The 14,946-nt window shown below is 44.3% G+C and overlaps 1 protein-coding gene across 1 annotated transcript in view; it reads left to right on the top strand.

Moving 5' to 3' along the window:
- Positions 1-8,408: 8,408 nt before the first annotated feature.
- Positions 8,409-14,946, top strand: part of LOC111974358 (tumor necrosis factor receptor superfamily member 10B-like) — a 13,401-nt gene continuing 6,863 nt past the window's right edge. The window contains exons 1-8 of the mRNA XM_070447355.1: positions 8,409-8,600; positions 10,128-10,293; positions 10,480-10,608; positions 10,777-10,888; positions 11,155-11,264; positions 11,515-11,607; positions 11,869-11,909; positions 12,470-12,753. Of these exons, the coding sequence (XP_070303456.1) occupies positions 8,574-8,600; positions 10,128-10,293; positions 10,480-10,608; positions 10,777-10,888; positions 11,155-11,264; positions 11,515-11,607; positions 11,869-11,909; positions 12,470-12,753 (962 nt within the window). The 5' untranslated portion in view covers positions 8,409-8,573. The remainder of the gene's footprint in view (positions 8,601-10,127; positions 10,294-10,479; positions 10,609-10,776; positions 10,889-11,154; positions 11,265-11,514; positions 11,608-11,868; positions 11,910-12,469; positions 12,754-14,946) is intronic.

The raw sequence follows: 14,946 nt of genomic DNA, 5'->3' as shown, positions 1-14,946 counted from the left end.
GATATCAAATTTATCAACCCATGGAGGTCTGGATTTGGAGTCACACTCAAAATTAAAGTGGAAAACCACACTACAGGCTGATCCAACTTTGATGTAATGTCCTTAAAACAAGTCAAAATGAGGCTCAGTAGTGTGTGTGGCCTCCACGTGCCTGTATGACCTCCCTACAACGCCTGGGCATGCTCCTGATGAGGTGGCGGATGGTCTCCTGAGGATCTCCTCCCAGACCTGGACTAAAGCATCTGCCAACTCCTGGACAGTCTGTGGTGCAACGTGGCGTTGGTGGATGGAGCGAGACATGATGTCCCAGATGTGCTCAATTGGATTCAGGTCTGGGGAACGGGCGGGCCAGTCCATAGCATCAATGCCTTCCTCTTGCAGGAACTGATGACACACTCCAGCCACATGAGGTCTAGCTTTGTCTTGCATTAGGAGGAACCCAGGGCCAACCGCACCAGCATATGGTCTCACAAGGGGTCTGAGGATCTCATCTCGGTACCTAATGGCAGTCAGGCTACCTCTGGCGAGCACATGGAGGGCTGTGCGGCCCCCCAAAGAAATGCCACCCCACACCATGACTGACCCACCGCCAAACCGGTCATGCTGGAGGATGTTGCAGGCAGCGAACGTTCTCCACGGCATCTCCAGACTCTGTCACGTCTGTCACATGTGCTCAGTGTGAACCTGCTTTCATCTGTGAAGAGCACAGGGCGCCAGTGGCGAATTTGCCAATCTTGTGTTTCTCTGGCAAATGCCAAACGTCCTGCACGGTTTGGGCTGTAAGCACAACCCCCACCTGTGATGTCGGGCCCTCATACCACCCTCATGGAGTCTGTTTCTGACCGTTTGAGCAGACACATGCACATTTGTTGCCTGCTGGAGGTCATTTTGCAGGGCTCTGGCAGTGCTCCTCCTGCTCCGCCTTGCACAAAGGCGGAGGTAGCGGTCCTGCTGCTGGGTTGTTGCCCTCCTACGGCCTCCTCCACGTCTCCTGATGTACTGGCCTGTCTCCTGGTAGCGTCTCCATGCTCTGGACACTATGCTGACAGACACAGCAAACCTTCTTGCCACAGCTCGCATTGATGTGCCATCCTGGATGAGCTGCACTACCTGAGCCACTTGTGTGGGTTGACTCCGTCTCATGCTACCACTAGAGTGAAAGCACCGACAGCATTCAAAAGTGATCAAAACATCAGCCAGGAAGCATAGGAACTGAGAAAGTGGTCTGTGGTCACCACCTGCAGAACCACTCCTTTATTGGGGGTGTCTTGCTAATTGCCTATAATTTCCACCTGTTGTCTATTCCATTTGCACAACAGCATGTGAAATTTATTGTCAATCAGTGTTGCTTCCTAAGTGAACAGTTTGATTTCACAGAAGTGTGATTGACTTGGAGTTACATTGTGTTGTTTAAGTGTTCCCTTTATTTTTTGAGCAGTGTATATATGTATGTATGTTGTATATATATATATCTGTATTGATGTGTGTATATATATATGTATGTGTGTGTATATGTATATATATATGTGTGTGTATATACAGTGGGGCAAAAAAGTATTTAGTCAGCCACCAATTTGCAAGTTCTCCCACTTAAAAAGATGAGAGAGCCTGTAATTTTCATCATAGGGACCACTTCAACTATGACAGACCAAATGAGAAAGAAAAATTCAGAAAATCACATTGTAGGATTTTAATGAATTTATTTGCAAATTATGGTGAAAATAAAGTATTTGGTCAATAACAAAAGTTTCTCAATACTTTGTTATATACCCTTTGTTGGCAATGACAGAGGTCAAACTTTTCTGTAAGTCTCCACAAGGTTTTCACACACTGTTGCTGGTATTTTGGCCCATTCCTCCATGCAGATCTCCTCTAGAGCAGTGATGTTTTGGAGCTGTTGCTGGCAACACAGACTTTCAACTCCCTCCAAAGATTTTCTATGGGGTTGAGATCTGGAGACTGGCTAGGCCACTCCAGGACCTTGAAATGCTTCTTACGAAGCCACTCCTTCGTTGCCTGGGCGGTGTGTTTGGGATCATTGTCATGCTGAAAGACCCAGCCACATTTCATCTTCAATGCCCTTGCTGATGGAAGGAGGTTTTCACTCAAAATCTCACAATACATGCCCCATTCATTCTTTCCTTTACACGGATCAGTCGTCCTGGTCCCTTTGCAGAAAAACAGCCCCAAAGCATGATGTTTCCACCCCCATGCTTCACAGTAGGTATGGTGTTCTTTTGGATGCAACTCAGCATTCTTTGTCCTCCAAAACACGACGAGTTTGAGTTTTTACCAAAAAGTTTATTTTGGTTTCATCTGACCATATGACATTCTCCCAATCTTCTTCTGGATAATCCAAATGCTCTCTAGCAAACTTCAGACGGGCCTGGACATGTACTGGCTTAAGCAGGGGGACACGTCTGGCACTGCAGGATTTGAGTCCCTGCGGCGTAGTGTGTTACTGATGGTAGGCTTTGTTACTTTGGTCCCAGCTCTCTGCAGGTCATTCACTAGGTCCCCCGTGTGGTTCTGGGATTTTTGCTCACCGTTCTTGTGATCATTTGACCCCACGGGTGAGCTCTTGCGTGGAGCCCCAGATCGAGGGAGATTATCAGTGGTCTTGTATGTCTTCCATTTCCTAATAATTTGCTCCACCAGTTGATTTCTTCAAACCAAGCTGCTTACCTATTGCAGATTCAGTCTTCCCAGCCTGGTGCAGGTCTACAATTTTTTTTCTGATGTCCTTTGACAGCTCTTGTGTCTTGGCCATAGTGGAGTTTGGAGTGTGACTGTTTGAGGTTGTGGACAGGGGCTTTTATACTGATAACAAGTTCAAACAGGTGCCATTAATACAGGTAACGAGTGGAGGACAGAGGAGCCTCTTAAAGAAGAAGTTACAGGTCTGTGAGCGCCAGAAATCTTGCTTGTTTGTAGGTGACCAAATACTTCTTTTCCAAATTAAAGGCCTCTCTCATCTTTTTTAAGTGGGAGAACTTGCACAATTGGTGGCTGACTAAATACTTTTTTGCCCCACTGCTAGATGTTTTATAAACTTTTAAAGTTTATTTTCTCATTCTATCAAGTCGTACCATCATTGTGCCTGTGTGAAGCAACACACAACTTATTTTATTTATAAAATAATTTTGACAGGGAGTCATGCTGAGACCAACGCTCTCTTTTATAACACATATACAGTATAAACAAATATTCACATCAATACATTCAATGCAAAACACGATCATAAAAAATATTTAAAATTCTGAAGTAAAATCTAATCGCCACCTGGACGCGATATCTGCAGGTTAATAAAAACCAAAATCAACTGTGAATCAATTATATTTAATTGAGGCGAAACATTCATGGACATTTCGCTAGCTAGCTAGTTTATATTGGGAGGTGAACATTGGGTTGATATTTTACCTTACATGCATATGGTTCCTCTTTTTAGCTGGTTCTTTGTAGAATTGTACCGGCGTCATACCAAAATTGTGTCTCCACGCCGACTATTAATCCACAGATAAGAAGAGAAACCTAGTTAGTTATCATTCATCAGTCTCTCCTCGTTGTCTTTCATGCATCCAAGTGTGTTTGTTCTCTCCTGATATCCAATAAGGAGGGGACTTTTAGCGCGTAGAGCGTAAAAAGAACCAAGTATGTTTTAGCGCATGGCTACGCAGACGCTTGTTCACGCGCACGATGTGGTGGGTTAAAATTGTTGAATAACGTATTTTGCAATGTTCGCCGCACGCAACGTGGCCTGTTTGGCGAAGGGATCGCCAGATTTAGCATCGCTGAGACGGTTCTGTTATCTCATACGTCTGTAAATAACAATGACGCAAGGTACGGCGGTTTGTTTTTGCAGGAGGGCTTTACAATAAAAAATAGTGTAACTAACATAAAAACATGGTTAAATTGATTCTAGGAACTGCTAATTACACATTCACACAAATTTCTTTAAACTTTACAACAGCTCTTGTTTTCACGGTTAAACATCAACATAATCTTTTGTAACACTTGGAAAATACATGAAAGAAAGTCATCATTGAGTAAATAAAATTAAGCATGTGCAATGCGTCCTTTAGAATCCCGTGGTCATAGTGTACTATTTTACAGGCACACGTTCTTTCAGTTTTGATAATCATATGTGTGTTGTGCATGCATGCATGCTGCAGGTGAGGATGAGGCCTCATCCTTCAAGAGTCATTGGGTATGTTCAGAATGTCACAGATAGACACAAAGCCTCATACATGAAGTGTAGGACTGGATGTGTTACACCAGACCAGAATGTGTTGTGGAGGGTCCCCGGGAAAGGAAGGAGACCTGGATATTGGCCCTATGCTGCTTCATGAGCCATGTTGGCGCCTGCCTCCCAAGGTACACTATATGACCAAAATGATGTGGACACTTGCTCGTCGAACATCTCATTCCAAATAATGGGTATTAATATAAACTATATAAATATATAAATATATATACAGAAATAAGAGTCATAAATATCAAAAAGAGTAACAAAGACAAATAGAAACAAATTGTAGTATATAAATACAAATAAAAAGAGAATCAAATTATTACAACTATTATCCATATGCTAAAAAAACACACAAATAAAACTAAATTCACAAATTCTATATCACACAAATACACAAATAGATAACACACTTATAAGAAGAGAACCTGATTATTACACTATTTGCACTTCAAACAAGAAACACACCAAACTAAAGTGCACAATAATTGCATTACTAATTGCATTAGTACTGTACAAAGTTAGAGGTGCGCTATTTGATAGATTCCCCCGCACCCCCTACCTCGGACTTCCAGTGGGGAGACCTGAGGTCCAACCTCCCCCGCCCCCTTCCAATCTCGTACTTCTGAGTGGGAGACCTTCCCAGGCAGTAGCCTGCCTAGCTCACAAACTAGAACCAGGGTGCCCACTCCGACAAGATTAAATTGACCCACAGTCCCACACGGTGACATGATATCATTGACGTGACGTGCAAATGAGCGATAGAAAACCGATCGCGGCAAATGTCACATTCGAATTATTTTTTTATTTTTTGTGCGGGTGCCCATGCCGCCCCGGCAAGATGCTGCCCTGGGCGGCTGCCAATGTTGCCATGCCTAAATCTTCCACTGCTCTAGATTGTTGGAATATTGCTGCGAGCACTTGTTTCTATTCAGCCACAAGAGCATAATGAGGTCGGGCACCTATTTTGGGCGATTAGGCCTGGTTCGCAGAAGGCATTCCAATTCATCCCAAAGGTGTTCAATGGGTTTGAGGTCAGGGCTCTTTCTTCCACACTGATCACAACAAAACCTTTCTGTATGGACCTCGGTATGTGCACAGGGGCATTGTCATGCTGAAACAGGAAAGGGCCTTCCCCAAACTTTGCCACATAGTTGAAAGACAGAAGAATCGTTTAGAATGTCATTGTATGCTGTAGCGTTACGATTTCCCTTCACTGGAACTAAGGGCTTAGCATGAACCATGAAAAACAGCCCCAAGACCATTATTCCTAGTACACCAAACTTTACAGTTGTCACTATGGCATTTCGGGAAGTAGCGTTCTCCTGGCATCCGCCAAACCCAGATTTCTCCGTCGGACTGCCAGATGGTGAATCGAGATTCAACACTCCAGAGAACGCGTCTCCACTTTTCCAGAGTCCAATGGCGGCGAGCTTTACATCACTCCAACTGACACTTGGCAATGCGCATGGTGATCTTAGGCTTGTGTGCGGCTGCTTGTTCATGGAAACCCATTTCATGAAGCTCCAGGCGAACAGTTATTGTGCTGACGGTTTGGAACTCGGTAGTGAGTGTTACACTCGGCGGTCCCGTTCTGTGAGCTTGTGTGGCTACCACTTCACGGCTGAGTCGTTGTTGCTCCTAGACGTTTACACTTCACAATAGCAGCACTTACAGTTGACCTGTGAAGCTCTAGCAGGGCATACATTTTACGAACTGACTTGGTTGGGAAGGTGGCATCCTATGATGGTGCCACGTTAAAGTTACTGAGCTCGTCAGTAAGGCCATTCTACTGCCAATGTTTGTCTATGGCGATTGCTGGGCTGTTGTGCTCGATTTTATACAGCTGTCAGCAACGGGTGTGGTTTAAATAGCTCAATCCACTTAATTTTGAAGGGGTTCCCACATACTTTGTATATATAGTGTATATACTGCTCCAGTCTCCATCGCTTCCACCTCCTCTGAACCTCATACTGACCTGGGGAGAGTGTCAAAGTTCAACACCGGGTTCAGTCAATCCCTCTCTCTATTCTCTATAACCTAGAACATTAACTGTGTGGGTGTCAACTTACCTCTTCATTCAGAAAACAGTATAGAACTGCTACTACAAACCCTAGAATAGAACAAAGCACAGCCAAATGTTGATGTATACTCAATGTATACCCAACAATAGATCACTGGAAGTTTAACATGACATGTACTGTACGTACAGTACAACCACAGAGGTGGGATAAAGCACTACAGTACCTGGGTGGAGTCGAAAGCCAGCTCAATTAAGTTCCATATAATCTCTCTCATGTTCGGGGTAAGGCTCTGAGCTGAGGAAATCCTCAGAATTGAGTGGAGGTGTTCAGCAGTAAGTCGACTTCTGTGTGATGTTTTGTTCAGGTTCATCAAAGAAAACAGTTGTTCACACAGGTATGTGCTGCCAAACATAGACAACGTTTGAGCAGCCTGGATGCGCAGCTGGGGCATTGTGTCGGGGAGGAAACGGGCGAACTCCGCAGCACCCACTGCCGCATATTTTGCCCTCAGTGCATCATTGCATTGGAGGTCAATCAACTCCATTTGGAGGTTTGGTGGTGAGCTTTCCATGTCAACAGCAAATGGGTTACCGAGCAGTTCCAACCTGCTTTTTTGTGCTTCAAAGTCAGCAAATCGGCGTCGAAAGTCAGCGGCAAGCATACCTATTTTATCAGCCAACTGTGCGCTCGGGAACGCACTGGTAGAGAGCTTCTCTTTCATGGTCTGGCAGCTGGGAAAGTGGCTCAAATTTTCTTTCCGCATCTGCGTCTCCCACAGAGTCAGTTTGGTTTTAAATGCCTTCACTGTACTGTACATATCAGAGATGACATGATCCCGACCCTGCAGCTGCAAGTTCATTGCATTCAGATGACTCGTAATGTCACACAGAAAAGCCATTTCACACAGAAACATTTCGTCTCGGAGTTGTGTTGTGTCTTTCCCTTTGCTGTCCAAGAACAGACAAATCTCCTCACGAAGCTCGAAACATCTTTGAAGCACCTTTCCCTGGCTTAGCCATCGCACCTTTGTTCCATGTCCATATTCTTGTTTTTGTCCGCGTGTTTCGTTTCATAATGTCGTCTCAGATTATACTCTTTCAGTACCGCCACACTTTCTCCACACAGAAGACACACAGGTTTTCCAGCTACCTCCGTGAACATATACTCCGACTCCCACCTTGTTTGAAACCCCCGGTTCTCAGTGTCCACCTTCCGTTTTGCCATTTTTGATGGGTATCTGAAAGTTAATTTTACTGTGATGCTGACGACTGCTGTGCCAATAAATATTGAAATGAAGCAGCCTACTGCTCGGTGCGTCACCGTTGCATTGTGGGAAATGTAGTATTGGTGCGTGTAAAAGATCTGCGGGCTGCCGGCTTGCTGCGGTCTGCGGGCCGGTTCTAATAATAAATCAAGATCATCCCAGGGGCCGTAAAAAACCTTCTCGCGGGCCGGATGTGGCCCGCGGGCCTTGACTCTGACATATATGCTCTACAGGATCGGTGTCCCCTCCGTGGGACGGTTGAGCTAACGTGCGCTAATGTGATTAGCATGAGGTTGTAAGAATATTTCCCAGGACATAAACATATCTGATATGGGCACAAAAGCATGAAAAATGAAAAGATTATTGTTAATCTATCTGCACTGTCCAATTTACTGTAGCTATTACAGTGAAATAATACCATGCTATTGTTTGAGGAAAGTGCACAGTTATGAACTTGAAAATGTTTTAATAAACCAATTAGGCACATTTGGGCAGGCTTTTGAACAGAAATGCGATGGTTCATTGGATCCGTCTAAAACTTTGCACATACACTGCCATCTAGTGACCACAATCTAAATTGTGCCTAAACTGGGGAAAAAAACATTGTGGCCTTTCTCTTGCATTTCAAAGATGATATTTAAAAAAAAAAAAACATATTTTACCAGATCTAATGTGTTATTCTCCTACATTAATTTCACATTTCCATAAACGTCAAAGTGTTTCCTTTCAACTGATATCAAGATTATGCATATCTTTGCTTCAGGTCCTGAGCTACAGGCAGAAAAAAAGCGTCCGATCCTTGGCTAGAGATGGTTTAATTGGGACTATTTAATAGTTTCCCTAAAGGGGCGTGACGGGCACTGCGCCAATCGTCATTTGGAACTTTCTTTTTCGTGAGGAGAGTTGTCTCAAGTAAATCTAGCGCTGTTCAACGAAACCATCGATTCATGGAGGAGTGCTGGTGCCGCTTTTCTGTTTTCGGACTCATCAACTGAGATATGTACGCCACCTTTGACATTTTGCGAGGTTTGATAAAAGTATGAGCAATATAGTCCTACATTACATGGTAAGTTGTTTCACGCTGTACGGCTGTTACCACATCAATTTGAAGCGTTGTTGTCACACAATACGCGTGCTCTGTCATTACCTCATCAATTAAATTGTGGAGCCTAACTAGTAATGTTACTTTTGACTTATTCTAAAAGTCGAACTCATGTTCTGACTTAGTCGATGCGCCATTTGTGCGGCCAGAAAGAATGTCGCGTAAACATGCCAATGGAAAAGCCTCATATAGGTGCGAAATTATTATGTAGTGCCTGTTGAAGCCGGTGTTTAGTTAGACTAAGGCAGGGGTTCCCAAACTTTATTTTGCTTCGGGGACCGCCTTTTGTGATACGTTAGCAAATACATCAGGGACCCCCACATAATATCAGAACACAACTCCTACTTTAGAGTGCAATTTATTTTTTTGCATACAAGCAGTTTCTGCAGTGTATGGCCAGACTAAATAAGTTTCTGCCCCTGGGAAATAACATTTTAAAGGCTTGGCATTAGTGAGAATATGTTGCAGTTCTAAAGCTAATTTCTTGCAATTCTACACATTTTGCCTTGGGCAGAGAGAACATTTAGCAATTTAATGCTAAAATAACTGTGTATTTATGTTCCAAATAACATTTTGGGAGAATACATAATATGATGCAGCATATCTATTGTCACCTTGCCTCTTTTCTACTCTGGAGTGTGCTTGGGTTTTGTTAAGAAGGTTTGTAGGCTGGCCCATATTTGAACATACTTGACAGGTGAATACAGGTTGCTTAATTGGGTGTGCCCATGTATCTTGTGACTCAGAGATTCCAAATGGATTTGTGATGAAATTGCATCACAGCGCTTCTTGTTTGTCTCTAGTTGAGAAATAACACCCTCAAATAGTTGACCCAGATAAAGACCAGTTTCAAAATAGTTTTTGTGTAACTACATACATCGTTGGGACTAATCATTATGCTTGCTTCACTTATAGATGAAGTGTTAGTCTACACCTGTTGTTTACGAAGCATGTGACAAATAACATTAGATTTGTAGTTGTTTTTGATAGAGCATCAGTGGCGTGATCATGAATGCAATTATATTGGCACTGTTATCATACCTACGTTTTGGCAAGGCTGTCACTTGAATAAGGAGCTCTGCATGTACAAAGATGAGAACATTTCTTGACAAACAAGGTTTGGATGATCTCATAGACATTCTTGGATTATTTTCTTTCCCTTCTCTAGTTAGTCATTAATATGGACCTTTTTGAAGGAATTTCCTTGAAGGGGAAGTGATTTATTGTCAGGACTACAATGTCATATTGTGAGTAAAGAAAGACCTAGGTTTATGTACCAAATGGCATGCTATTCCCTACTTTTGACCAGAGCCCTCTAAAGTAGTGCGCTATATGGGGAATATGGTGCCATTTGAGATTTACACCTATTTTTTACAACGGTAATTTCCTCACTAACTTTGGTTACTTTCCTTAGATGTTATGGGTGTCTAAAGTAAGCTAGGTGAAAACTGGATGACAATGTTTTTCATGTGTGCTTCATCTTTATCTAAGGTTGTCCTCCTAATCTGGGCCCTCAAACCCATGGCGGCAGCTCAGTCTGGCCTTAAATTGACACGGACAGGAGGCAGCGTCAGAAACTTGACACAGCGGGACATCTCATGCCGGGAAAACCTGGAGTACCCACATGACAACATCTGCTGTTTAAACTGCCTAGCTGGTGAGACAAATAGAGATTTAAGATTCAGTCTACTGAGACCAGTGTATGCACTTGAAATGGTACACTACTTTGGCCTTGTATTGACCATGGTTATACGACTACAGTAATTCATATTCAGTATCAAATGTCTGCTGTAGGTAAGACACCTGTTTGGATAACCCAGTAACTGTTTCTCTATGGCCTCAGGTACATATGTCAAAGCGTACTGCACGCGTTCCTTTGAGCATGGAACCTGTGAGACCTGTGAGTTTGACACGTACACTGAACATGGCAACGGACTACGACAGTGCTTYAAGTGCACCACGTGTCACTCAGGTAATTCTGTTTAACAAGTTAGCCCTTTTCAAATTCAACATGACCCATTAGAATGAATGACAAATGAAATGGCTGAACTCCAAGGCACCGATCTATCCCGTGTCGGATTTTTGTTTGTTTGTTTGTTGTGTCTTTAACATTACAAAACTCTGTATGTTCCTCTCACAGATCAGGTGACTACGAAGGCATGCACCATCACTCAGGACAGAGAGTGCCGGTGTAAACCTGGGTTATTCTGTGCCCCTGACCAAGCCTGTGAGGTGTGCAAAAAGTGCTTAAGGTATGTCCATAGAATATGTGAACATACACGCTGATGCTCTCAAACTAAATCTAGCCTAACCTCCATTTTTACTTCATTAGATTGTTGTGAAGACGTTATTGCACAGTGGTGAATAGCTTTCTTATACATGGCATTTATTCATCAATAAATCTAATCTAATTAAACTGGTTTTAATATGGCTTTTAAAATGATATTTTGTTGAAACCCCCATTGATATTATGTTGAAACCCCCATTGATATTTTGTTGAAACCCCCATTTATCTCAGATGTAAAGAGAATGAGGTGAGGCTGAAGAACTGCACCGCTACGTCCAACACGGTCTGTGAGACCAGACTGCCCACATCCAGCACCATCTCAGGTACAAGACCAGGTCCAGGTACAGCAGACATCACCTTGCTGCATGCTCTGTTGTCTCCTGTTTATTACTGTGGATTAGGATTTTATTGTGCGTTAACGCAATAGAATATTATGAATGTGGCGTGTATTTTGGAAAATGACTATTTCTGAATTTCAAGGGGCGTTCCGGGATTCAAACAACGACGAATTGTCAACCCCGCCACTTATTTGGTCAACAGCGGATGGATGGGGTTGTGACATTAAACATTCATTTCTCTCTATTGAAACAGCAGGTGTTGTTGTGATTGTGGTGGCAGTACTGGGTATCACTGCTGCAATTGCCGCTGTCTCTTGGAAGAGGCGAAATTGCTGTAAAAGGAGAGGTAAAGGTCATTTATATCAAATAAATACCTTTTTGATCTTTCAAAAGTGAAGTCTCAGGATGCCTTCCAAATGCCACCCTATTCCCTATGGGGCCTGGTCAAAAGTAGTGCACTATACAGGTAGTAGGGTGCCATCCAGAGGGAACAGAGCCTCAAAGCTCACTGTGTCAGCAGTGATGCACTTAAAGCTGTCAACAGAACATGTCAATATTGTACCTAAAAGTAAAGTGCCCTGTGTGTTTCATACTTCATCTGTTCCAGACTCCCAGAATAATCCCAGTGAGACGCTGAAAATTGAGGTGGTGAGTCAGCCGGTCTCATTCCAAAGTTATTTTCACATTTGTGGTGTCAGACTCAATGGGGCTGATCCCGACTTAGGAATTTATGTCATTCCTACACATGCCTTTCCTATGCACTTCTCAGTATTTGGTATTCAGACTTGCCTTATTCATTCACTTGCCTTATTCATGCTCTGCAGGTGTGGCTACCTTGCGCCCTCTGAATACATCTAGTTCAACTGCTGAAAAACTCCCACTTGCTGGCCAACAGATTTTCAATGGGGTTTTCAGCCATCCCTTTAAATACGGTGTACCTTTCAAATTAGAATTTTGTCYGACAGACTCAAGAGAATACGCATAGAGAGAAATGCGCATGAAAAGGGAATTGTGTTACATTTACACACGCTTAACTCTGGTCTGAATCTGGGCCAATCGGCACTGCATACTGAATTAGATGAATTCTGATCAAATTACTGAGACGAGCTGATAGAATTACACCCCGTTGTGAAAACATGGCAAAGTGCATAAGTGAACAGCAACAAATGTGCCTCATTAGACTACATATAACTTCTCATATTTTGTAGGATGATCAAAACAACAGGTCAATTGAGGAGAGGCAGAACAACCGGAGTGCTGTGCAGGATGACACACAGCTCCATCCTTTGCTGGAACTGACCCAGGTGGTGGGCGCCAACGCCTCCTCAGCCGACGAGGACAATGGACTGGGCGACAGCCTCCACAACACCACCAACTCCTCCCGGTCCAGTTTGTCTGCACTACCCTCATCCTCCCCGCTTTCCAGCCCTTCGGCCAAGAGGCAGCCTGGCACTGGGGCTACGGTGAGAGCAGCAGCACAGGACATGCTCATGCGAACCTACCCCTTGTCCCTTGTCTTCTCTCAATCTCTTTTCTAACCACATCTTCATTGTTTCTTTAGAACTCCCATCCTATTCTGGCTCTGGTCTTACTTTCTGTTCATCTTTATTTTCTCTGCTCAATATACAGTGCATTCTGAAATATTCAGACCCCTTGACTTTTTCCACATTGTAGCCTTGACTTTTTCCACATTCTAAAATGGATTGCATTTTGTTTTACCCTCATAAATCTACACACAATACCCCATAATGACAAAGTGAAAACAGGTATTTAGACATTTTTGCAAATGTATAAAAAGCAATAAAAACAGATGCCTTATTTATATATGTATTCAGGCCCTTTGCTATGAGACTCCAAATTGAGCTCAGGTGCATCCTGTTTCCGTTGATCATCATTGATGTTTCTACATCTTGATTGGAGCCCACCTGTGGTAAATTCAATTGATTGGAAAGGCACACACCTGTCTATATAAGGTCCCACAGATCTGGGTAATTGTACCAAAACATTTCTGCAGCATTGAAGGTCCCCAAGGACACAGTGGCCTCCATCATTCTTAAATGGAAGAAGTTTTAGAACCACCAAGACTCTTCCTAGAGCTGGCCGCAAGGCCAAACTGAGCTATTGGGGGTGAGCTATTGGGGGAGAAGGTTCTTGGTCAGGGAGGTGACCAAGAACCCAATGGTCACTCTGACAGAGCTCCAGAGTTGGGAGAACCTTCCAGAAGGACAACCATCTCTGCAGCACTCCACCAATCAGGTAGAGAGGCCAGACGGAAGCCTCTCCTCAGTAAAAGGGGTCCAACCTGGAACCAAAACGGGTTCTACCTGGAACCAAAAAAGGTTTCTCCATGGGGGAAGGAACCCGGGATGGTCTCCGGGTGGCGCAGTGGTCTAGGGCACTGCATCGCAGTGCTAGCTGCGCCACAGAGTCTCTGGGTTCGCGCCCAGGCTCTGTCGCAGCCGGCCGCAACCGGGAGATCCGTGGGGCGACGCACAATTGGCATAGGTCGTCCGGGTTAGGGGGAGGGTTTGGCCGGTAGGGAGGGTTTGGGCCGGTAGGGATATCCTTGTCTCAGTATGTAAAAAAATGTAATAAAAAAAATCATAAAAAAATAATAAAAAAAATGTAATGCGCTCTACTGTAAGTCGCTCTGGATAAGAGCGTCTACTCTTACATTCAATTTACTATAAGTCATTAGCAGACGCTCTTATCCAGAGCGACTTACAAATTGGTGCATTCACCTTATGAATATCCAGTGAACAACCACTTTACAATAGTGCATCTAACTTTTTAAGGGGGGGGGGGGTAGAAGGATTACTTTATCCTATCCTAGGTTTCCTTAAGAAGGTGGGTTCCAGGTGTTCTCCGGAAGGTGGTGATGACTCCGCTGACCTGGCGTCGTGAGGGAGTTTGTTCCACATTGGGGTGCCAGAGCAGGCGAACAGTTTTGACTGGGCTGAGCGGGAACTGTACTTCCTCAGAGGGTAGGGAGGCGAGCAGGCCAGAGGTGGATGAACGCAGTGCCTTGTTTGGGTGTAGGGCCTGATCAGAGCCTGAAGGGTAAGGAGGTGCCGTTCCCCTCACAGCTCCCGTAGGCAGCCCATGGTCTTAGTAGCGGATGCGAGCTTCAACTGGAAGCCAGTGGAGAGAGCGGTCAGGAGCGGGGTGACGTGAGAGAACTTGGGAAAGTTGAACACCAGACGGGCTGCGGCGTTCTGGATGAGTTGTAGGGGTTTAATGGCACAGGCAGGGAGCCCAGCCACAGCCGAGTTGCAGTAATCCAGACGGGAGATGACAAGTGCCTGGATTAGGACGCTGCGCCGCTTCCTGCGTGAGCAGGGTTCGTACTCTGCGAATGTTTGTAGAGCATGAACCTAGAGGAACGGGTCACGCCTTTGATGTTAGTTTGAGAACGACAGGGTGTTGTCCAGGATTCACGCCAAGGTTCTTAGCACTCTGGAGAGGACACAATGGAGTTGTCAACCGTGATGGCGGATCATGGAACGGGCAGTCCTTCCCCGGGAGGAAGAGCAGCTCCGTCTTGCGAGGTTCAGCTTGAGGGGTGATCCGATCATCCACACTGATATGTCTGCCAGACATGCAGAGATGCGATTCACAACCTGGTTATCAGAGGGGGGGAAAAGGAGAAGATTAATTGTTTCGTCGCATAGCAATTGTAGGAGAG

Source organism: Salvelinus sp. IW2-2015, linkage group LG15 (genome assembly GCF_002910315.2).
Source record: "Salvelinus sp. IW2-2015 linkage group LG15, ASM291031v2, whole genome shotgun sequence".
Lineage (NCBI taxonomy): Eukaryota > Metazoa > Chordata > Actinopteri > Salmoniformes > Salmonidae > Salvelinus > Salvelinus sp. IW2-2015.
This window is presented reverse-complemented; position numbering and strand designations above follow the sequence as displayed.